The 23,058-nt window shown below is 43.9% G+C and overlaps 3 protein-coding genes across 16 annotated transcripts; 2 read left to right on the top strand and 1 right to left on the bottom strand.

The window, feature by feature from the left end:
- Window positions 1–270: 270 nt before the first annotated feature.
- On the top strand, window positions 271–5,320 carry LOC100821710 (putative disease resistance RPP13-like protein 3). Of its 2 annotated transcripts, none has more exons than XR_002963434.1 (4): window positions 271–1,710; window positions 2,022–4,003; window positions 4,102–4,267; window positions 4,894–5,320. XR_002963434.1 is itself a non-coding variant. In XM_024459382.1 (4 exons), the coding sequence occupies exons 1-3, from the start codon at window positions 860–862 to the stop codon at window positions 4,188–4,190; spliced, it is 2,922 nt and encodes a 973-aa protein (XP_024315150.1). In that variant the 5' UTR covers window positions 271–859; the 3' UTR covers window positions 4,191–4,212; window positions 4,894–5,320. The 2 variants fall into 2 exon arrangements, 1 of the variants encoding a protein (XP_024315150.1); XM_024459382.1 differs by having other exon boundaries at window positions 4,102–4,212.
- An 8,260-nt stretch (window positions 5,321–13,580) lies between these two features.
- On the top strand, window positions 13,581–22,995 carry LOC100821404. Of its 13 annotated transcripts, none has more exons than XR_002963433.1 (5): window positions 13,799–14,023; window positions 14,516–14,862; window positions 15,350–15,403; window positions 16,460–16,547; window positions 20,601–22,995. XR_002963433.1 is itself a non-coding variant. In XM_024459381.1 (5 exons), exons 1-5 carry the CDS (start codon window positions 13,986–13,988, stop codon window positions 20,606–20,608), a joined length of 543 nt encoding a protein of 180 aa, XP_024315149.1. In that variant the 5' UTR covers window positions 13,799–13,985; the 3' UTR covers window positions 20,609–22,995. The 13 variants fall into 13 exon arrangements, 9 of the variants coding, with proteins under 9 accessions (XP_024315144.1, XP_024315143.1, XP_024315149.1 ...); XR_002963430.1 differs by lacking the exon at window positions 20,601–22,995 and adding an exon at window positions 16,648–16,938; XR_002963431.1 differs by lacking the exon at window positions 20,601–22,995 and adding an exon at window positions 16,634–16,938.
- Window positions 16,766–19,737, bottom strand: LOC104582774 (receptor-like cytoplasmic kinase 176). The gene is made up of 6 exons (XM_010233537.3): window positions 19,387–19,737; window positions 18,267–18,583; window positions 18,049–18,184; window positions 17,817–17,959; window positions 17,609–17,732; window positions 16,766–17,440 (listed from the first exon to the last, which is right to left on the bottom strand). Exons 1-6 carry the CDS (start codon window positions 19,442–19,444, stop codon window positions 17,037–17,039), a joined length of 1,182 nt encoding a protein of 393 aa, XP_010231839.1. The 5' UTR covers window positions 19,445–19,737; the 3' UTR covers window positions 16,766–17,036.
- Window positions 22,996–23,058: the final 63 nt, after the last annotated feature.

Below are 23,058 nucleotides of genomic sequence, written 5' to 3'. Positions count from 1 at the left end.
ATCACTCGAGTCTCGTGAACCGTTTCGTTCTTGTGCTTGCTGCTTGCTTCAATTCGTAGTAGCTTTCAGACTCACGTTAATTCGCACTATTCACAATATTAATACAGTATACTACTAGTACAAGTTTTGCTTGGAGGAAAACAGAGGAGATAATTCTGGTTTTGCATCGTACCAGAAGTTGGAATGAAATCCACGGACTCGCTCAACTACTGGCTGTTGCTTCTGAGTACTATATTTATTTGGTTGCCCGGATGTACATGTATCGAATTGCCAAGGAGGGGAGAGGGAAACAGTGACAGCAGCACCAGCGGTCCAATCTATTATCCCCGTACTGCTTTCAGTGAAGCATCCAAATGATCAAATGCTCTCACTGCATCAATTAAAGGAGGAGGGGTCACTCACTCACACACAAGCACATGGACTCTGTCGGCCGGTCGATGATTGCTCACTGCATCTGTATCTGTAGCTAGATTCCCCCTTACCAACCAATCCATCAGTTGCTCCATTTCCCCCCAGAGATAGCATTAGCACCAGTGCAAGAACAGACCTCCATCGATCCAATTGTCCAGATCTAGCACTAGCACCGCTGCAAGAACAAACATCCATCAAACCATTTGTCCAGAGCTAGCATTAGCAGCACTGCAAGAACACATCCTGTAGCTGGAGTCCATCCTGCAAGAACAGACCTCCATCGATCCACTTCTTCAGCTGACCAGAGCTAGCTTTAACACCGCTGCAAGAACACCCCTGTAGCTGGATCCAAACCGCCATCAATCTCCCATCAGCCAGTCCAGAAGGTCCTCCATTTCTTCACTCCAGATCAACACACTCACACCCTACTTGTTGAATTGAAGTAGCCATGGATATCACGGCAGGGGCGATGACCCCCTTGCTCGAGAAGCTCGGCCGCCTACTCATCGAGGAATACAACCTGGAGAAACGTGTGAAGAAAGGGGTCAAATCTCTACTTACAGAATTGGAGATGATGCACGCCGTCCTCCGCAAGGTGAGCGAGGTGCCTCCGGACCAGCTCGACGACCAGGTCCGCATCTGGGCCGGTAAGGTCAGGGATCTCTCTTACAACATGGAAGACGCCGTCGACACTTTCATCGTGCGCGTGGAGGATGACGATGGCCATGAGCGTGGCCCGAACAACTTGAAGAACAGAGTCAAGAAGCTCCTGAAGAAGACCACCAAGCTGTTTAGCAAGGGTAAGGCTCTTCATCAGATCTCTGATGCCATTGATGAAGCACGGGAGCTTGCCGATGAGTTGGGGGACCTGCGCCAAAAGTATATGCTTGATGCACACGCCAACAGTAAGGGGGATGCCATAGATCCTCGCTTGAAGGCTGTGCACAAAGATGTCGCCGAACTCGTTGGCATTGAGCACACGAGAGAGGAGCTGATCACGAAGCTGCTGTCTGATGGTGATGAGCACTTTGGGCAGTCCAAGCAGCAGTTAAAGACTTTGTCTATTGTTGGATTTGGTGGGTTGGGCAAGACAACTCTTGCGAAAGCAGTGTATGACAAGATCAAAGGGCAATTTGATTGTGCAGCTTTTGTTTCTGTGTCTCGCAGTCCTGACATGATAAGGATTTACAAGAAGGTGCTATATGAACTTGACCAGAGTAAGTATGCCAGCATCAATGAAGCTGCTAGGGATGAACAACAACTCATCAATGAGTTGAAAATGTTTCTTCAGAATAAGAGGTATGTATGACGCCACCGAATGCTCACAGTTTTACTTACTAGATTGCATGTATATTTAATGCTACTCAACTCCGTGTTAGTTTTTTAACGGTTGTCGTTGTTGGCTTACTTTAATGTTTTGTATGCATCACCCACCTCTGCATATTGTATGTGTTTGTAAATGATTAATCTTTGGTACAAATTTCTTGAGTCAATACCACTTCATAATTAATTTGGTGCTGATAGAATTCTACATCAAACATAAAGGATAAAAGGTAAACCATGTTATACTTGTTGATTTGCAAAATAACACTAAAAAACAAAACACGCAGGTACCTCGTAGTAATTGATGACATATGGGACGAAGAAGCATGGGGATTTATCAAGTGTGTTTTCTCCAACAACAATCTCGGTAGCAGAGTAATGACTACAACCCGCATAGGCAGTGTCTCTAAAGCATGCTGCTCTTCCAGTGATGACATAATTTATCCAATGAAACCTCTTACCGAAGATGACTCCAAGAAGCTCTTCTATAAAAGAATATTTCCTCAAGGGGGTGGTTGCCCTCATGAATTCGAACAAGTATCCAGAAACATCTTGAAGAAATGTGGCGGAGTACCACTAGCCATCATTACCGTAGCTAGTCTTTTAGCTAGTAGTGATCAACAGATAAAGCCAAAGTATCAATGGGAAACCTTGCTCAATTCTATTGGCCGTGGACTTGCAGAAGGTGGTAGTGTGAAGGACATGCAGAGAATACTATCCTTTAGCTATTATGATCTACCTTCTCATTTGAAGACTTGTTTATTATATCTCAGTATATTTCCGGAAGATTTTGAGATTATGAAAGACCGGTTGATATGGAGGTGGATAGCTGAAGGCTTTGTCCAAGGTGGAAAACAAGAAACTAGACTATATGAGCTCGGCGAAAGTTATTTCAATGAGCTCGCAAATAGAAATTTGATTCAGCCAGTTTATGATTATTATGGACACGAGGTGGTAGCTTGCCGTGTGCATGACATGGTACTTGATCTCATATGTTCCATGTCCAGCGAAGAGAACTTTGTCACTATACTAGATGGTACCCAACAAAGCAAACATAATTTACACAGCAAAGTTCGCCGGTTATCCTTTCAGAATAGCATGTCAGAGCTCACCACACATTGGGTTGATGTCACGAGTATGTCGCAGCTGAGGTCTGTTACTCTCTTTAGAACTGATGTTGATTTGATGCAGACTGCTCTTTCTTGCTTTCAAGTTCTGCGTGTATTGGATTTAGAAGGTTGCAATTTTGGGAAATGTGGCCACAAGATTGATCTTAAGCCAATTGAGAATTTATTGCACCTGAGGTACCTAGGGCTACGAGATACAAGTGTTGGCGTTCTCCCTGTAGATATCGGAAAGTTAAAGTTTCTGGAGACTTTGGACTTAAGAAATCGATCAAAGGAGCCATTAGTGGTGCCATCAAGTGTTGTTCAGCTAAAACATTTGATGTGCCTACACCTTGATGATCGGAAGAATACACAAATACCGACTGGGATGGGGAACCTGGCGTCCTTAGAAGAGCTGACTGGACTGTGGATTAATGGTTCTTCGGCTATTGAGAAAGAGCTAGGCCAGTTGCAGGAGCTGAGGGTGCTTGAGATTTATTTGGATGGAGATGATGAGAGCGTGTGTAGTTCTTTGGTGGTGTCCCTGGGCAATCTACAGAAATTGCAAAGTCTAACAATTGATAATTTAGGCAATAATGCAAGGTTTGATGTCTGCTGCAACAGCTTGGTGCCCCCTCCTTACCTCCGTAGCATTGTGTTTTATGAATGTACCTCGACATTGCCAACTTGGATTAATTCAGCATCGGTTCCGCTCCTCTCCTCCCTGCACTTATGTGTGGATAGAGTGTGTCTGGAGGTTGATATTCAGATCCTTGGGAAGCTGCCCGCTCTCTGTTATCTCATCCTGTCCTCCACCAAAGCTCAGTGCACTCGTGTAGAAAGGTTCATCGTTGGCGCTGATGCATTCCCATGTTTGAGGGTGTGCGGTTTCGGTTGTTTTCAGACGGGGCCATCTATGTTTCCACGAGGAGCTATGCCAAGGCTTGAATACCTCTGGTTCTTTGCCCGAGCATCGCACATCGCTAGTGGAGAACTGGACGTCAGCATGGAGCACCTCCCTTCCCTCCAGAGAGTCGAGGTTGTCCTTTGGCCTGAGAAAGCAGCTGGCGGCACTTCAGACGAGTTTGAGGAAGCAGAAGCTGCGGTGAGGCTTGCAGCAGACGCCCATCCCAACCGCCCCACCCTTCAGATTCGTCCTCATGGTAAGTCCGTTCTCTCAGCTGGCGTGTGCAGACATTAATTAATGAACTTAGATGTCTATCCTCACCAAACAATGTCTACATGCTCATTCCTTCTTTAGATCCCTTCGAATCGGAAGAAGATGAAGAAGAGGAGCATGTGGATGCAGGAGTTGTCACTGGCCCGGGACAGACTGAGAAAGCGAGCTAGCTCGTCCAATTCGAATCTGCAGGTGATTAAGCAGCAGCTGGCAGTGCGTATTAGTTTTTTTAATCTACGTGAGATAGGTACTCGCTCCGTCCCATATTAAGTGACTCAAATTTGTCCAAAATAATCTTGTATATGTTTGTTTGAGAGAATAGCTAACCTCATATGCCATGAGGTACGAGATAAGTATATGTAGTCCCACAGTTTAGCACCATTTTGTATATATACGACTGTACTGTGACCCAAGTTTATTTGTTGTTTCACTTTCGTACAAATAAAAAAAAACGACATGACTACACAACTTCCGTGTGCCCAATAGATAGTCTTAGCAATTCTATTGTACAGTAGTATATTATCACAAGAGCTGGAACAAAACTGTTCTTCGTTTCTGACAATGCTATATGTTTCACCATGCACGGAACTTTTTTGCAGCTAGTACAAGATTCATTACAAGAGACCACATAGTTTACTTTCCAAAATAATCTTTCCAGCCATCTAAATAACACCTTACACATCCATCTCTGAAGTCCTCTACAGAATTACCAGTTAGATTTTCGCAAAGAAAAAAAAATGCACGATGTACATGTCCTGATGCTCCGATAATCTCTGTTACTATATATGTACTCCCTAGTAGTTGAACTCTGGCCCTGATTTATTGATCAAATAATCGTCTGTTAACTTGGATGAACAACTCTGCTTTTTGCAGCTTCGGCTTAATTACCAGGAGTTGGAATTGTTGTTCATACCATTGGCTCCATCGATCTCACCTGTTGCACTTCCAAGAAACAACCAAGTCACATTGATTTGATCGATACGCAGTAAAGCACTTTGCCCTGATTCTGTATCGATTTGCTTGGAAACTTCGTTCCTGGCGCCAATTCGGAAAAACCTTGCACTTGTAACTGTATTATGTATTTATTGTCTTCCTTTGGATTCATTTCCTTCTGTTAGCAAGCTAGATTAGTTATGCTGGACCTGGAAGGATGCATCTTGCATATGTATGGAAGCTTCATGTTGGCTAGGCACTTTAATCTGTTTCTATTCTCTGACTGTTATGATGGATTCGTTGTTCATCGTTTGCTAAAACCAACAATTGAGTACCTTTTGCGAAGGGCCATATTCTGTTCACTTAACGTGCTCCTGGTAATTGAGCTGGGTTTTTTTTTTCAGTCACAATTGCAAGCTCCATGAGTTGTGAGGGGCCATATTCTTTTGAGTACCTTTTGCAATAGTGTTTGTCTGTGGTAAGGATTGTGGTGTTTCAGAAAAGAGTTGTCAGGGATGGGAAATGATGCCTTCGACCAATGTCTTAGACGGAGCCAAATCTTATGCGTGAAACGGCAATGCCCGAACATGTGGGTGCAGTCTTCATCTTCAGTTGCACAAAGGGGGCAGCGGGAGTTACGGGCCCAGCCCTGACGCGTCAAGTTATCCGCAGTCAGACAACACTTGTGGAAAACAAGGCACATGAAGAACTTGCACTTCATCGTAGCTGTTGGATTTCTAAGTGGGCTTGACGCAGGCGAAGCGAGTGTTGGCAAAGACCTACTGCAAATTATATTGATAGATAAATAAATAAAAGTTATGTACAATGAAAAAGAAAGAACTATCTAAATGAAGCTATCCAGAGTGTTCTCTTGGCTCCATGGAAAACAAGATTCAAGTGCTCTTTGAAAATGCACCTGCGTCGATACAGGCATGGAGGGACACCACTGAAGATGCAATCGTAAATGCTCCAAGTGACCAATGTAGAAATCTCCATGGGACCTTAAGTTGCTCCTTGATAGTAGTAATAGTAAGGTGCGGCGGCAGCAGTTGGAATGGGACCTTAAGTTGCTCCTTGATCGTGTGCTTCCATTTTTGTTTTTGATAACTTCAGCTCTTGCATCTTATAGCACCAATTTTTGTTTGAGAGGTGCTTCTATGCTTTCCGGATTTTTTTAGCACGAATCCTAAAGCATATATGAGTATATACTCCAGGACAACAAACCTCGCCAACAACCCACGATCTCGTTAAGCATGTTAAGATTAATTAGTATATGATAATTAGGATTAATTATTAGTTAATTAATAGTTAATATGGCAGTTAACATGTAACTGCTCGCGTCCAAAATTCCCAAAACTGGAACGCGAATGCCAAATTTTTGTGCATTGGTGTCTCTTCCCCTTTATATATATGAACACAATCAATGAAAAACAAACAAATTCATTCTCATTCATTCATTTCACAACAAGTTATCAGCACGAGACTCTGCCTTTACAGAGCAAGAATAGAGCGAGAAGAGAGAACAGAGAAGAACTCAAGAGAAAGGTAAGAAGATGGCGATCTACAATCTGCCCTTGACTGTTGCTGATCTCTTCGACGCTCCGGGAACCCTCCTCGCCGCTGGAGCACAGGACCACGGCGACACCATCGCCGCTGGACCGCAGGACCACGGCGGCCCTGTCTCCGCTAGACCGCAGGACCACGGCGGCCTTGTCGTCGCTGGACCCCACGACCATGATGGCCTTGGCGCCACTGGACCCGCACGGGTGGGGGCCGTGATCGTAGCCGCCGGTCTCCTCCGCCTCCGGCCCACGCGTCGTCAGGCCCGACACCTCCTCCCACTCCGGCCGGCGAGCCCTCAACCGTGGCTCCACCCGCAACCCCATCCAAAGTACAGACGGAGGCGAGGCGCCTCCTCCGCCGATTCGCGGCGGCCATGGCTGCTCCCTGCGTCGGATCTGGCGCTGCTGGTTGGGACTCGGAGGCCTTCGGCCTCGCCTCCACTCCTCTCTCTAAGGTGCGGCGGCAGCAGTGGTGGCGTGCGGCTGTAGGCGGCTGCCATGGCGGCGGCGGCGGGTGTGGGGGCTGGGAAACCCTAACCGCCCCAGCCCCACCCCTTTATCCCCTCCCGATCCACCTCGGTCCCGACCTGGGCCGGCCGAAAGGCCACCAAGGCCCAGGCCCAGGACGCGCCTGCAGCCCCCGCGGCCCGCGTGCCCCCCCTCCACAGGCAAAGGCCATTTTGCAGAAAAGCCCGAAACTCCAGGTTATTTGCGATTTGGTCCTAAAGTCTGTTAAATAAGTAGTACAAGTAAATATTATTAATAGGTGCCTGGACTTATATTTAATTAGATTCCAGTAGTTTTCTGTTGGATATCTATTCAAAGACATGTTCCTATGTAAATGTCTAAGTAAATATTATCATGTTCAATGTGTTTGTATGATATACATTCCCTATTACATGTGATATTTATGATTTTGCAATTGAGATCCTTATTTCTTGCAAATTTGATAGTTTTGTTTCATCGATTAAGTCCCAAATGGCATTAATATGCACAAATTTGACTTGATTCAAGAAAAAGCTCCATTTGTAATAAGCAAAAATCATCACTATGTGACTACCTCAATTTAATATATGTGAATCACAAGGTATTATAGACTTTCAATAACGGTAAAATGCTAAATGGCGCTGAATGTTCCGTGGGAACATACATCTTATTGAAAGCGGCGAATTATTTCGCGTAGTGCTGAGAGGCCTATAGTAAATGTTGTCATCTATATTGTAATATTACATTATTGTATCAATATATTGGTACCTACATATTTGACATATGTATTGTAAATTACGATATTGTATCATCACATTGATACTTAAATAAATTTGCATTTATTCTATATATCTATTAAGAATTTATATTAAAGTTTTTCATTTTCAATATATAGTTTTCTACAGAGTCAATCTAAAATGGATGAAGAATTTTGCCTAGTGGACAACGGCTCCATGAACTCTATACTTTAATAAGTTATAGAGATATCCGTCGAAATGGGATTCATATAGAAACCCACGATGACAACAATTGGAATTTCTCATTCTATCAAAAGTAACGGATATGGCAATCAATTCTTGAAAAATCTTTCTTTATCATCCGGATTGTACTATACATACATCAAACCTTTAGCTCATGTTGCGTATAATAATTTTTCAGAATGTCAATACATTCGAGACTTGGCATGACCGCCTTGGTCATCCTGGCATCGGGATGATACGAAAATTATGAACAATTTTGTTGGTCATGCAGTTTTACACGTTGCTGACTTGATTCATAAGTGAACAACTGCATATCATAATAATTCTCCTATCCTATTTATACGTGGACATCTATCAAAGATTTCCCATCTGCGATTATTCGGTTAAATACCGATAACACCACCCCAGCGTACATCAATGGCCCCTCACAGATTTGGGATCTATGTGAGGATTAACTGTATTTTCCGTCACTTACAAATACTTTGAACCCCAATCAGGGGAGTTATTCATGGCTAGTGCATTGTCTATATCACCGAGGAGCATTTCCAGGCATTAGGGGGAGATTTCAAGTACCAGAAAGAATGCCAGGAAATCAATATGAATGTCCAACACATTTTCTCCTCAAACCCACGTACTCAAGGATCTGAACCTCTAGTTCAGAAAATCATTCATTTGCAACACATTGCAAATAATCTGCCATACTCATTTACTGACTACAACGGTATCATACAAATCCTCTAAATCATGCAATTAATGTGCCTGAAAGAGTGGAGGTACCAATCAAAAACCACTCAACTCCCCATTCAATACACGAGGGGGAGAAGTATGGCCACACCACATGATTCAGCTCCTCGCAAGCAACAAAGAAAACTTCTGAGTATACTCTCAAAAATCAGTAAATGCAATTCAACTTCACGTTGATAGATACCAAATGGGTAGTATACGCCCAGTGGAAGGGAAATCTCCACAAACCTAGCTCAATAGTGCACATAATGACTGGGACATCGGAATACCTAGACTTGACCGCATTGGAAAATTGCGAATAGTCATCATGGGTACATAATCATCTATACGATGATCTCACGTGTGTCTGATCAACACACTGAACCATGCACAAATATCTAGATTTTGGAGAATCATCAAAAAAGGCTACAAATTGTCGACATACATTTATGCACTATAATTGCAACGACCTCCCGAATGATCCTGGTCCAAAGACCATGGCCATGGCATAGTGTGTAAACACTCGGACTGGATTCAATCGAAGGATTCAATACAAGAAGAATTAGCTTCGCTTAATAAAAAGGAAGGTATCAGCGAAAGTAATACCTACACCAATTTTTTCTTCCGTAACAAGAATGAAAATAATGAGGTGGTGAAACTCAAAAGCGCGGCTTGTAGCGGGTTCACGCAGATACCCGAAACCAATTCTCCATATATGCATGAAATCATTTTCCGATAACATATTTCAATGTCAGTTCTAAATCGTCTATTTATGCAGTTGATAGACGTAGTGACAAAATATCTTTATGAGTCACTTATTTTAGACATATAGGTTCCTCAAGGAATCTCAAATTCCGAATGCACACGAAAGACGCAACATGTATAGTGTAAAACCTTCATAAGTCATCATATGGCTTATCAACATAGTCTGGCAAATTAGTACAGCTGACTAATGAGTTTATTCCACTGAAGGAATACTCAAACAATGAGGACTGCCCATGTGTATTCATCAAGAAATCCAAAACAGGATTTTGCATTATCTCTGTATATGTTAATGATTTAAACATTATTGGCAACAAACATGATATAGATGAAGCTCGTAGTCATCTAATGGCGGAATTTGAAATGAAAGATTTGGGTAAAACCAAATTCTGCTTAGGTTTACAACTTGAGCACCTTCCCTCGGGATATTGGTTCAAGCTACATATATACAGAAAATCTTGGAGAAATTTAACATGGACAAATCCTATCCATGCAAAACACCTATGGTAGTTCGATCTCTAGACGTAGAGAAAGATCCATTCAAACCAAAAGGTGATGGAGAGGAAATTTTGGGACCTGAGTTCCCATATCTTAGTGCTATTGGGGCATTAATGTACCTAGCAAATTTTACCCGGCCGGATATTGCATTTGCGGTAAATTTACTAGCAAGACACAACGCAGCTCCAACAAAACGCCATTGGGTGGGAGTCAAGCAAGTATTTTGCTACCTACAAGGCACTAGAGATCTAGGTCTATATTTCCAAAAGGAAAACCAAGACTCTGAATTAATCGGATACACTGATGCTGGCTATTTATCTGATCCCCACAATGCCAGATCTCAGACCGGTTTCGTGTTCCTACACGGTGGGACAGCCATATCGTGGAAGTCTTCTAAGCAGACACTAGTGGCTACATCCACAAATCATTTTGAAATAATAGCTATATACGAAGCATCTCGTGAAAGTGTATGGCTACGCAGAATGATTAACCACATACAACAATCATGTGATATTGATTCGATTGAATCACCTACAATTATCTATGAAGATAATCCTGCTTATGTTGCACAGATGCAAACGGGTTATATAAAAGCAATATAAACTAAACATATTGCACCTAAACTATTCTATCCTCATGAATTACAACAAAATGGGGAAATAAATATCTTGCAAACCAAATCATGTGATAACCTCGCAATTTGTTCACTAAGTCCTTACCCAACTCCACATTTCAAAAATGTGTCTATGGGATTGGTATGCGACGACTTAAAATTTTGCAAGCATCAGGGAGAGTATTCACCTGAAATTAACCTGTTCATAATATCATATTGCACTATTTTCCTATTATGAGTTTTACTCGCTTTTTCTCATAAAAGGTTTTTAATGAGACAATATTAACATAAGATTATATGTCATATTTTCTATTTTCTCCACCGGGTTTTTTTTTGGATAATATACAAGGCATATTTATTGTTCACATAATTCTATATGAATTATCAAGAAACAATATCCAATATATGTTGTACCATTTTCTCCTTATTTTTCCCCTTGGGTTTTTAGGAAGGAGTTTTCACAATATATCAACATCAGTATTACTTTTCTCAATATTTTTCCCACAGGGTTTTTGGAGAAAATTACAAGATTACAAGATTACATGATGTTTCAAGTATATACATATCAATGGAGCAAATTGATCGGGGGTGTTAAGATTAATTAGTATATGATCAATTAGAATTAATTATTAGTTAATTAATATTTAATATGGCAGTTAACATGTAACTGCTCGCGTCCCAAATTCCCAAAACTGAGACACGAATGCCAAATATTTGATATTGGTGTCTCTTTCCCTTGTATATATATGAACACAATCAATGAAAAACACACGGATTCCTTTCATTCATCGGATTTTCTAAGTGGGACATGTGCCCAGGCATGTCTTAGTCAGCGGCGCTTTCCGCACCGTCCGATCGGACTCACTGCTCTGTCTCCCTTCTTTCTTCCATCTCTCTCCTTATCTCCCCCGAAGGCTCGTTTCTTCCCCACCACGAGCTCCCACCTCCCGAGCCAGCAAAACCAGGATCCTCGCAGCGACGGCCGAGGCCATGGACTGCGGCGGCAGGGTAGCGGCGCCGCGGCGGGGCGGGGCGGCGCTGGGCTGGGCTGCGAAGGGGGCGGGGCGACGCCGGCGGGGGCGCGCAAGCGGGGTGGCGCCGGGCGGGGCTTCGGATCCTGCGGAGCGACGAAGGCGGTCAGAAGGAGGGATGGGTGGAGGGGCCCTGGCCGGCGGTGAGGAGGAGGAGCTTGAACTCGGCGAGCTCTAGCCGCGGCCATGCCAAGGACAAGGACAAGGGTCACAAGCGCTACAAGGCCACCGAAGCAGTCCGGCGAGGAGCAGCGGTGGCGATGGATCGTGCTGCAGCGGCTACGCGTCCGGGACAGAAGCTGCTCGCGTGCAGCCGTGCAGCGGCGGAAGGAGACACATGGAGCGACGACACAATGGTAGCTTGGCTGATTATTTCCTGATTTGTTTTGTAGCTGATCATGTTAGTGAGTCGTTATCTATCACTATATGTTGATCCATTGAATACAGTGAGTGAACTGGAAGCTCCCGGCTGGTCTGTGTGCTAGATAAACATACATATATCTTGTATAAGCATGGTAAATATGCGTTGCTAAACCAATTAATCTGACAATAATCCGGCAAGTGAGCATGAATAATTCAGCAAGTAGTCATGATTAAACCGACAAGTTGGTACACAACTAAATATCTCTGCAAGTTCGGTCCATTAAATGTGTTGCTGTAGGTTAACAATCTGATTAGAGTGCATGCATAAGCAAGAGGCAAATGCACATGGATAAGTAGTCATGGTTAAACTTGCAAGTAGATGTGACTAATCCGACAAGTAGATGTGACTAATCCGGCAAGTAGGCACGGAGAATCCGGCAAGTAGTCATGGTTTAACTGGCAAATAGGTACAGTTAACCTGACAAGTGTGTGCCGATAATTCGGCAAGTATGCACGCTAACTTGGTAATTAGGTATAGTTAACCTGGCAAGTGTGTGTGGATAATCCGGTAAGTATGTAGGGCTAACCTGGTAAGTATTGACGCCGGGCAAGTATGCAAAGCTACCTGGCAATCACGCGCGGGTAATCTGACAATCAGGCACATCATCTAAGGGCATCAAGGGCAATGTCCACATGCTAGCCATCCGTCCATTTTTATCCGCGGACAAGAAAACCGAATCCAATGGGGTTTGCTAAACGCCGGCCATCCGTCCGTTTGTCCGCGCGCGGACAAGCCAAACGCTAGCCAAATTTGGCTTAATTTGACTTGGCGGACAACGTCCGCGGACGACGCCACGTCATCAATTCGAGCCTAAAGAAAAGAGAAAAAACACTCCTTCCAAAATTCACTTGCATGTTGATACTTGAGGTTAGGTAATAGCTGTGTGTTGTTGTGTATATGCTTAGGATACTTGATGTGTATTATTGTGTATATGCTAGGCTGCATGCCATAGAATAATAGCTTTACTGTATTGTCTCATTGTTATTTATGTTGTGTATTGGCTGACACAAGCTTGATGGATGCCATGACAAAGTTGTGGCACGCAATGTCATTTGATCTTGTGATGATGCACCATATGATTTTGTTTATTTTGGTACTATGTCATTTCAGATATTTGAACTTTGTCATAGATATTTGGATCATGTCATTTTAATTACTTTGCACCCACTATTTATTCTTGGATTGAATACATAGTTTTTTTGGTAATAGAATGCATTGAGAAATAGGTGTGGACAATTTGAAAGGTGGACATTTAGCTTGTGTCCATTGGGTGATGTGGTAAATGGACATGCGCCAAATTGTTCGGACAATGAACAAACGGGCGGATGTCATGTCCATTTGGCCAGTCACCCTTGGAGATGCCCTAACCCGGCAATTAGACACGGATAACCTGGCAATCAGGCACGTCGTATAACCCGGCATTTAGACACTGGTAACATGACAATCAGGCATGTCGTCTAACCCGACAATTAGACATGGGTAACCGCGCAATCAGGCATGTCGTCTAACCTAACAAGTATGCACGGGTAACCTGACAATCAGGCACGGCTAACCTGGCAATTACACACGGTAACCTTGCAATCAGCCACGGCTGCCGAGCGCCCGAGCCCCCTTGAGTGTTCCTCCTCGCGCGAGCGCCGCCACTCATCCCGCTGCCGAGCGCCCGAGCCCCCTTCGTCTTCCTCCTCGCTCGAGCGCCTCCACCGAACCGCAGGTATCTATCTCCCCTTCGATTCTCTCGCTCCCGACCGTTTCTCCTCCCATCACCCCACGAACGGATTCCGCCCTTTAGATCCCCGTTTCACAATCTTCCCCAATTCGTAACTGAGGCAAAAATCAAGCTAGGGCGGGCGCCCTACCTTGCCCTACTGGCTACTGGGTCCTCCGCCCGTGGCTGGCTGATTCGCGCGCCGTCTCGTCCCAATCGCTTCAGCTCCTCACCCGGAACTTGAGATGCTCCACTCATGGCGGAATCTGGACCGTGTCTACCGGTGAGTTTACTTTGCTTCTGTCGATTAATTCTTCTCGCAAATCAGATCCAACCATGCTCGATCGCTGGCCCGAGAAGTTTCTGGCCCTGGATTCTAGTGATTTGTTAATTCTAGTGATTTGAAGATTTGGCCTGGGTCTTAGCTTGCTAATTTTCGTGATTTGAACAACAGCCTGGGGTTTGATGGATTTCTGGCTCCGCCAGACCGCCACTGCCTGGATTATTGACACACCAATACTAAATTCTCGATCCGGGTTTACTCTTTTTTTGTTTTGTTTATTCTTATCTGCAAAAAAAATAGAATTGATGTTAGTTTACTTTTACTAGCTAGTGAATTTCCTCTAGTGCTAGAGTTGGAATCTGTACATAGCAATTCGGTCAACCTGCAAACTAAATATAGCATCTAGTTTCTTGTTTGAGCCGAAATTTATTGGTTTGTCATAAAATAAGTGATGTGGATTTGTATTAATTTGTGATATATATGTCTGTATAGATCTGCTTATGAGTACCCCTGGATCCTCATGGCAAGGAACGTTATGTATAGATCTGCTTGTCAGTACCCCTGGATCCTCATGGCAAGGAACATTGCAGCGGGGCATCCCAAGCTGCGGTACCGCCACTCCCCTTATGACATTGATCTTTTCTGCATCTCCAATCATGTCCCAGTTGATAAGCATTTTGCCATCACTAAGAGGAAAATTATGAGAGAAATACAAGTGACGAGGATGAGAGACTATGTGATGCCCTTCGATGCCATCGAGGGTACCAGCCATCGTGATGGTTCTATATACAAGCATTTTGCTTTGTTAAAATATCATCGTATTACTGAACCTGATGAGAGTAAGGAATCCTGATCTCTTTCCAATTTACTTATTTTTTATTGTGTTGGCAAGCACCATATGCGGTGGTCAATTGATTAAAAGTTTGAGGCTGTGTTGCATTCGTTAGTTTGTTTTGAAATATAAAATGTATATCAGAAGGATGCTAAAAGCTAGTATGTCAAAAGTAGTGTGTTCCTAAACTTGATTGGGAAGTTTATGGAAACTACTATTATGCAAATGTGCACTGTGATAAGAAAAATAAGTATTTGCTAGTCTATACAAGACTTGCAATATGTTTAGCTTATCTCCCTAGTAGCTAGTGATACCCTATGGACCCTTGGCAGTTAGTACTTATTGTTAAATTTTCGAATTCATAAAAAATGAGCAAGTATATGACTAATGAACCCAACGAAAAAGGTGCGCTCATTTTGAAATAACATTTGCATAGATATGAGAGTGTCAACCATCATTATTTGTTCTAACATAATTTTTAATCTTTGATGAAGCACCACTGGAGCCGCCCACTTGCCTGCCTGGTCGCAAAAGGTGCCTTGTGCATGGTATATGTCCTTTGATGCAAGTTTTTTCATTAAAATTGGCTAAACTTCCTACAAACATGGGCTCCATACAACTATATGGATATATAGCAGCGCGGGATGTTGAGGATTCTTTGCGTAACTATATTGTAAATATTAGCAGAGATAACCCAGTAGTCTCTTTTATCTCTTGTAGGTCGCTATATAAAATAAAATGCTATGAATTATGTGCTTAGTTTTGTATTCACCTATTTAGTACCCCCTCCAATCCATAAATAGTAATTTTTGGTGTTATGGCTGAATATTTACTTCCATGTCTTGGTGATGAAATTGTGGAATTGCAATTACTATGAAAGAAGTTACTAAGGAAATAGAACTATCTTTTAGTCATTATGATATCAAACAAAACTTAATATTGTAGAATGTCAAATGGTATGAAAAAAGCTATTAAGGAAATATAACAATATTGATCCCTTTTTTTTAGGGAACAATATTGATCCCTTAATTCCTGTAAGGTAGGTCTGAAGAAGCATTATCGTATGCGGTGTGATGGCCTTCCACTTAGTGCATATGCCAGGCAGGACCAAAACCAGTAGAAATTAGGAGTTTTAGGGGAATGTAATTAGGACTTCCAAGGCCAAAGAACTAGCAGTTGAGGAAAAGGAGAAGACGAGGTGGGGGCGTAGTGAGAACCAGTGTTGTGGCGGAGGAGGGTGTGCTCGACCTCCGTGTTGCAAGGTCGGCACCGCGAGCTTAAGAGAGAACGAGAGAAGGAGATGTGTTCGATAGCTTCTGAAACCCCTCTGCCCTACCTCATCCTATAACCCAGCCACATGCACAACTTTTTCCCTCTGCGCACAAGTTTTATGCATGTTGTTATCCCGCTCGCTTTTGGGCGTTGGACATTTTGTTACGAACTTGATCAAATTCTATCAAGTCTATAAAGTTTTGCTTACAACAAAGCTAGAACATGTTATAATTTGGAACAGATGGATGGAGTAGCTAGAAAGAAAAGTACTAAGTATCTTATTGCTCTCCTACGAGGAATTAACTAGTGAATAATAATATCTAGTTTTGCAGGGTTCTCCCATTGAGATGACTTGCCCTAAACGAGGCATCTCATTTGCTTGCTCCGTTCTTGTTGAGTTCGACATGAGGATTAAGAAAGGTAAGGAGGAAGATGATGTAAAACCTACAGTACAGATCTTCAATTAAACGTGGACTCTGCGTTAATTTTTTTTTAAAAAAAGCCAGTGTCAATTAATTAGGGACGGAGGGAGTACCATCTGCAATCGGTTGTCTACACTGAATTCTGCACACGCAAGAGCACCTGAATGTAAGCGTTCAACTTGACGAAAAATTTGAGGCTCTTGAACAAAACCCCTCTGCGCCTCAGAATCATAGCCGCCAAGCATATACAAAACAGAAAGCTACATACAGAGACAAGCTAAGAGTGTATATGTAAGCTGTACATGATAAAGGCTAGAAGAAGCTCCCCCAAAAAACCCGCCCTAAATACAAGGCACAAATTAAAGATTCACAAATCTGCTGCCTCTTCATTCACAGGTATCTAAGATCCTACTAAATTACACCTCAACAGTCAAATACACATCTCTCTCTATACATATAGTACATACCTTGCTATCATCCTCTCGATTCAAACTGGCTTCATCGACGACGGTTTCGAGCCAGTCAAGCTCCGGTTGCTGCTCGGCTTCTTCTGTGCCTGCGGGTGAGGGTTGTCCCCTCTTTCGTTTGGTTCTTGGAGCTGTTCCAGGACCGTGACAACCTGCTCCATGCTTGGCCTGTGCCTGGACTCCACAGAGAGACACTGCAGCGCCAACGACGCTGCCTTTTGGGCACTGGTGAGAGAGTACTGCCCGCCCAGCCGGGCGTCCAGGACGCGGAAGATGCGCCGCTTGCTCGTCAGGTACGGCCTCGCCCACTCCACCAGGTTGTGCTCCCCGTTCGGGCGGTTCTTGTCCACAGCGCGCCGCCCTGACAGCATCTCCAGGAGGACCACGCCGAAGCTGAACACGTCGCTCTTTGTGGTCAGATGGCCTGATGATTGAAATGCATGTGGAAAATCAGTTAGGCGTGGAGTTAAGTTCAGCATCATGATCGATGACGTAGAGTGAGTGACGAGGCGGGTGTGGTTAGATATTCAGTAAGATATTTGTGCTAGCTAGTTGCATATAGGGGGGTCCTAAAGTGGAAGGATCAACCTACCTGTTGCAAGGTATTCTGGTGCAGCATACCCATATGTCCCCATTACCCTTGTGGACACATGGCTCTTGTCACCGGTCGGCCCGTCCTTTGCCAGACCAAAATCTGAGAGTTTTGCGTCATAGCTCTGAAGAAATTATCTGAATATCAGCTTGACCGATCGAGATATTTTGTGAACACGGGAGAAGAATCTTGAAGGTAGAGTATATACCGCATCTAAGAGGATATTTGAGGTCTTGAAATCACGGTAGATGACTTTAGCCTTGTCACTGTGGAGAAACGCAAGACCTTTCGCTGCTCCAATGGCGATTTTCATCCGGAGGTTCCAGGAGAGTGGCTGGAAATGTGAACTCCCTGAATATTGAACATTTTCAGCATCAGCCCTTTGAAACTGGGGAATGGCAGCATGTTAATAGAAAGAGTACCAGAGGACAGACACTTACTCCTAAAGAGATGATTCTCCAAACTCCCACGAGGCATGAACTCATAGACAAGAAGCCGCTGTTCGTCTTCAACACAGTACCCCACGAGCTTTACAAGATTCGGGTGCGATAGTTGTCCTAGGTAATTTACTTCAGCCTGTACAACCAAAGGAGGCCATGTCATCCAAAATGCAAAACTAAAATAAACAAAAAAACCTTTTTAGCAAATTGCCACTAACCAGCCATTCCCTGTGACCCTGGTAGCCTTCCTGGTTAAGCTTCTTGACAGCAATGACCATCCCGGTGCCTGGCTTAGTTGGGGTAAGAGTCTTCTCATCGATCCACCCCTTGAAGACTGATCCAAACCCTCCCTCGCCAAGCACACTGTCTGGACGGAAGTTTCTTGTTGCGGTCCTGAGCTCATTGAAGGTAAATGCCTTGACATTTGCTGACTCTAGAATCTCGCCCTCGCTCCGTGGTACTGACGCGACCGAGACATAGCTGCTGGAGTTGCTCAAGGTTGCTCCATTCCTACTAGCAAACTTGGAAGTTGCCCCTGAACATCACAAGAAAGTGCAGACTTTCAGACATTATCCAATCACATTTCTAGTGTAGAAAAATGGCTGTTCCTTACTGTATCATTAATTTGACTTGCCTAACATTGAACGGCAAAAAGTTAAGCTTGGATAAGTTAGGTCGGACGAAAAATATGAACTTTCCTCTTTAATTAGAAGAGAATTAAATAAGCAGCATAAGACAGACAATACGTAACATTTAAGAAAAGCACATAGTTTTAGCCAAAAGCAGCATCCGAATTCAAACCTTCCTATCTGTCAGATGATTTCAACAGGGCACTCAGAAATCAAAGGAAAAGTCAGATAAAAGCAAACTCTAGCATTTACATCCGAAGCTTCCTCTCCTAGCCCCTAAAACGAACGAATTGATGTTCAAACATGAAGCAGTCCAAGACCAAGAGTGTAAGCTCAATACAGATATTTTTCTAGAGCAGGAACTGAACTTTGCTAGGAGGCAAATCCAGTTTGGTGATCAACTGAATTTACTGATTGGTCTATCTTAATCCAGTTAATTTGGACAGAAATCAGCATAACCTAATAGTACTATTTTCCGGAGGAGGACAAGAGATGCAAAGCGCACAATTACCACAGACCAATTGTTGATCCAGTACTTGTTTTCCTAATAAATCGACTGTGTGCCTCAGGAGGAAAAAAAAATCGATTGATCACTTGAGAAAGAAATTGGGGGAACAAAAACACCTAGCAGCCTGCCGGATAGCTCAAATTAGCGCTCCAATTAGAAGTTTCCCCAGTATCCGGAGAAACAAGAAGAAGAGGCACGCACCTGAAGGGGACGAGGAGCTGTTGTCGGAGCTGATCTTGGCGCCCCAGCAATTCCCCATGGCTCGACCACCACCAAGGCACCCACCGCCTCCCCGCTCGCCGGAGCTGGCGGACGAACAGAGGCAGCAGCAAGATCGAATCACGAGCAGCAGTATCCGCGCCCAAATCAGAAAGCTCGCGAGATTTGGCGCCGCTCTCCGAGAGAGAGAGATCGGAATCGAAGCCAGGAAAAGGAGGCCCCTAGAAGAAGGGATTGATCCCGATCCGTCCCCCCTCCTAAGCTTTCTCCCTCGACGCCCTCGCCCCTAGGGTGGATCGTCGACCTTTTCCGCCCCCCCACCACCGAGCGAGAAAGAAAGCGAGCTGCTCGCGACGGACGCTACCGAGAGAAAAGTGCGGGGAATCCGGTCCGATACTCCTCCTCTTCCTCGCAGCTAGTGGCGGCTCTTGTACTCTTCTAGAAGAAGGAGAAGGACAAAAGGGGAGCTCATTAATGGCGGGCAAAAGGCGAGGGAGAAAGCGAGAGGTGGTTGGCCTCGCACAGAGAAAAAATAGAAAGGCTTTAAAAATCGCACGCATCGGGCAGGCTGCTCTCGGTGACATGCGGGCCCGGGGTTGGGCTGGGCCCCTGCTGACGTGGATGGTTTCATTGGGGCTGCTGGCTCACTCTCTATCACTCGCTCAAACTTATCGGCTCTAGAATGGATTATTATTAAAAGAAGGTTTTTTTTTATGTTTCGTCCCATTTTGGAGGCAAGTATTTTTATATGGTCAAAAAGGGTTTTGGGAACCTCCTGTTTTGATCGTGTAGTCGCGTAGCAGGAGTATTATTATAGGATGGACTATACACGAAGATGGATTAATAATTCATATTCAATCCGATTAGAGCGTGCACATCCAGCCAACCATTTGCATAAACTATACACTTTTTTTTTGTAAGAACATAACTATACACTGAAAAGGTTTGAAGTTACATTCCATCTGGGCGTGTGTGTGTGTATATAACATGGATATATAATTAAGTTTGTGTTTAATTAAAAATTGAGAGCGGGGCGGTCGTTTTTGGGCCGCAAGTTGTCCACGTACGTCAAGCCGAGTCTCCACGTCACCTGTTGTCGTCTTCTTTCTTGCTTGTGTTTGCATCTGCCTTGGTACCTTTTGTCAACTTTAGTGTGTGTATGCGTATGTACAGTAGTATTTCTTGTTGTCTTTCAGGTGGATAGGCGTCGCGGTTAGTATATGGACAGACGAGCGGTACAGTACTTTTTCCAAACTTGCAATAAAACAACGACAAGTATTTAGAAACGGAATAAGTACTGTTGAGTACACATCATGCATGCGTATGTATTGCATAGGGCGGCACGATTCATGCACTACAAAATATGTACAAAATGTAAACCGTGCCGTGTATTAATATTTTAGCAGCTACAGCCACTTAGGACACTGTTTTTATGTATTTACCTTTTCTTATTCTCTCTGAGGGTTCTTTTGTGTCAGTGTATACACGGTCTTTTTCTTTATATTTACAAGACACATTAAAATAACGTACATGCATGCGCAAGCACACGGAGGATCGTTGTTTTTACTAACAATGCTTCTGGACTAAAGTTATGATCGATAAATCCTTGATTGATATTATTTATATTTTATTCTTGGGTGCATCTTGTGTCACCTACATAGGGCGTGTTGGACATGGTACGTACAGCCAAAAAATTGAAACGTATACTAGGACCATGTCTGAGATCAATACTCAGACAAGAAGAAATTAAACGAGGAGCTGTACGTCCGCCCGTGTGTCTGCAGGGTCCGAGGGGGACAGCACGCACGTGCGCCAGCTTGGAACCGCACGTGACTACTCTCCTGTACGTTAGCCTAGTCTTCCAAATATTTGTTCAGAGGATTTCAACAAAAGCAATTAAACTAGAGCGCGTACTAATATTTATGTTTGTTCTGCCGGCTTGTTTTTGGCAAAAAAATAATAATATCTAGGACCGGTTAGCAGCTTCTTTCAATTATTGGCAACGTGTGTGTAGCTTTCACCATGGTTTGCTATGTCGGCACGTTATCTCTAGCTCCCGGTGGCTATCTTTTTCTCATCTATCCATTTCTCCAACACTAGCTAGCAGGGCTCTCTACATCATCATCAAGCGGCCACCTTTCGCCCGGCCGTCACCAATCCACTGTCCAGGAGCGCTAATTATCAGGCCACGCGATAATTAAGGAAAAAGATTGGTATACGTACGTGCGTGCTCTGTTAAATGATAACCGTCGGCGGCTCGTGCCGTGAATATCTTTTCTCCCCCCATGTAATACTCTCGTTTACTCTGGTTCTTTGAAATAATATAAAGTGAATTCCGTTTTTCACCACCAAGTTCCAATTTTTTGACCCCATTTAATGGATTTTTCATTTTTTATCCCATTTAACAAAACTTTTACCACTTACGACCCCATTTAAGATTTTTGCCATAATCCTCTCCGTCTTGAGACAGGTGAGACCTGCTTTTTAGGCTTCCAGTGCGCTTCCTTTGTCTCTCATCATCTGAAATTATCTCAACATGACTTTGAGAAACACCTAGTACGTACTTATCCTCTCTCGCCTATACTGTTATCCACCAATGATCGACCATTTCTTTTCTTTTAACACAGCATGCACGCGTTTGGCAGCGATTTGCAAGACGTCAATGCCATGTGTAGTCTAGTTTATTTACCGTTCCAAAAGCTGTCGTGCCCCGAGAGAATCTGTAGAACGTGTAAAGACGCATGGCCTGCCTGGTTGCTTCTTGCCGGCCACTAGATCGAAACGTGTTGACGGTGATCTTGTACGATGAGTTTGCATGAGAAATAAGTATGTAACAGTGGTAATTGCTAAAAATATTCAGGTGGGAATTCTCCCCCCGTTGATTGCTAAAAAGAAAAATATTATAGCAGTGGGAGGGAGGACGTACGGCTAAGAGCAAAACAAAATGATTTTGCCTATCAAGTTAGCGGGCCTTCGTTGCGATTTCCAGATTTTGTTTACGGGCTTTCGAATCTGAAAAGAGGGCAAATTTGCAAATGGTCCGGCCCACGAAAGAAGCCCGTCTTCCAGAAGGCTGCTCCCCGTTGCTCTAGCTGTGATCTGCAGCACAATTTCAGGACTATCCCCGCCGCCACCGGCGGCCTCCTTTGACCTTCCTTCTTCTCAGGCGAAACTCCAGCTAGCTTACCCCCACGTACCCGCGAGGAAATGGTGGGGAAGCTCAATCTGTCCCTGTCCAGCACCAGCAGCGGGGGCGGACATTTAGACAAAGCTTCATCGGCGGCGCATCTCATACCGAGCAGGATGATGAGAAGAAAAAGAACCCCGAGAAGCAGAGGATGAAGAAACAGAGGCGGCGCTTGCTTGCGAAGAAGAGACTGGAGGACGCCGATGGGCTGGCTTCAGGAGGAAGCAGAGGATCGAGGCCAACAAGGAGAACAATGACAAGGACACTTCAGTCTTGTGGAATACTGGAATATGGATCAAAGGAACAAGGAACAATATACTAGTAGTAGGAAATTTTCATTTGATATCAGTATTAAAGGAAAAGACGCAGGATTTCTACAATTAATTTGGACCTCTTTTCTTGAATTTGTTTCCACCATGAACCAGATAATATGATATTTAGTGCCATAATAATATTGCGTGCACATG

Source organism: Brachypodium distachyon, chromosome 2 (genome assembly GCF_000005505.3).
Source record: "Brachypodium distachyon strain Bd21 chromosome 2, Brachypodium_distachyon_v3.0, whole genome shotgun sequence".
Lineage (NCBI taxonomy): Eukaryota > Viridiplantae > Streptophyta > Magnoliopsida > Poales > Poaceae > Brachypodium > Brachypodium distachyon.
Note: the sequence above shows the minus strand (reverse complement) of the source record. Positions and strands in the feature narration are given on the sequence as shown.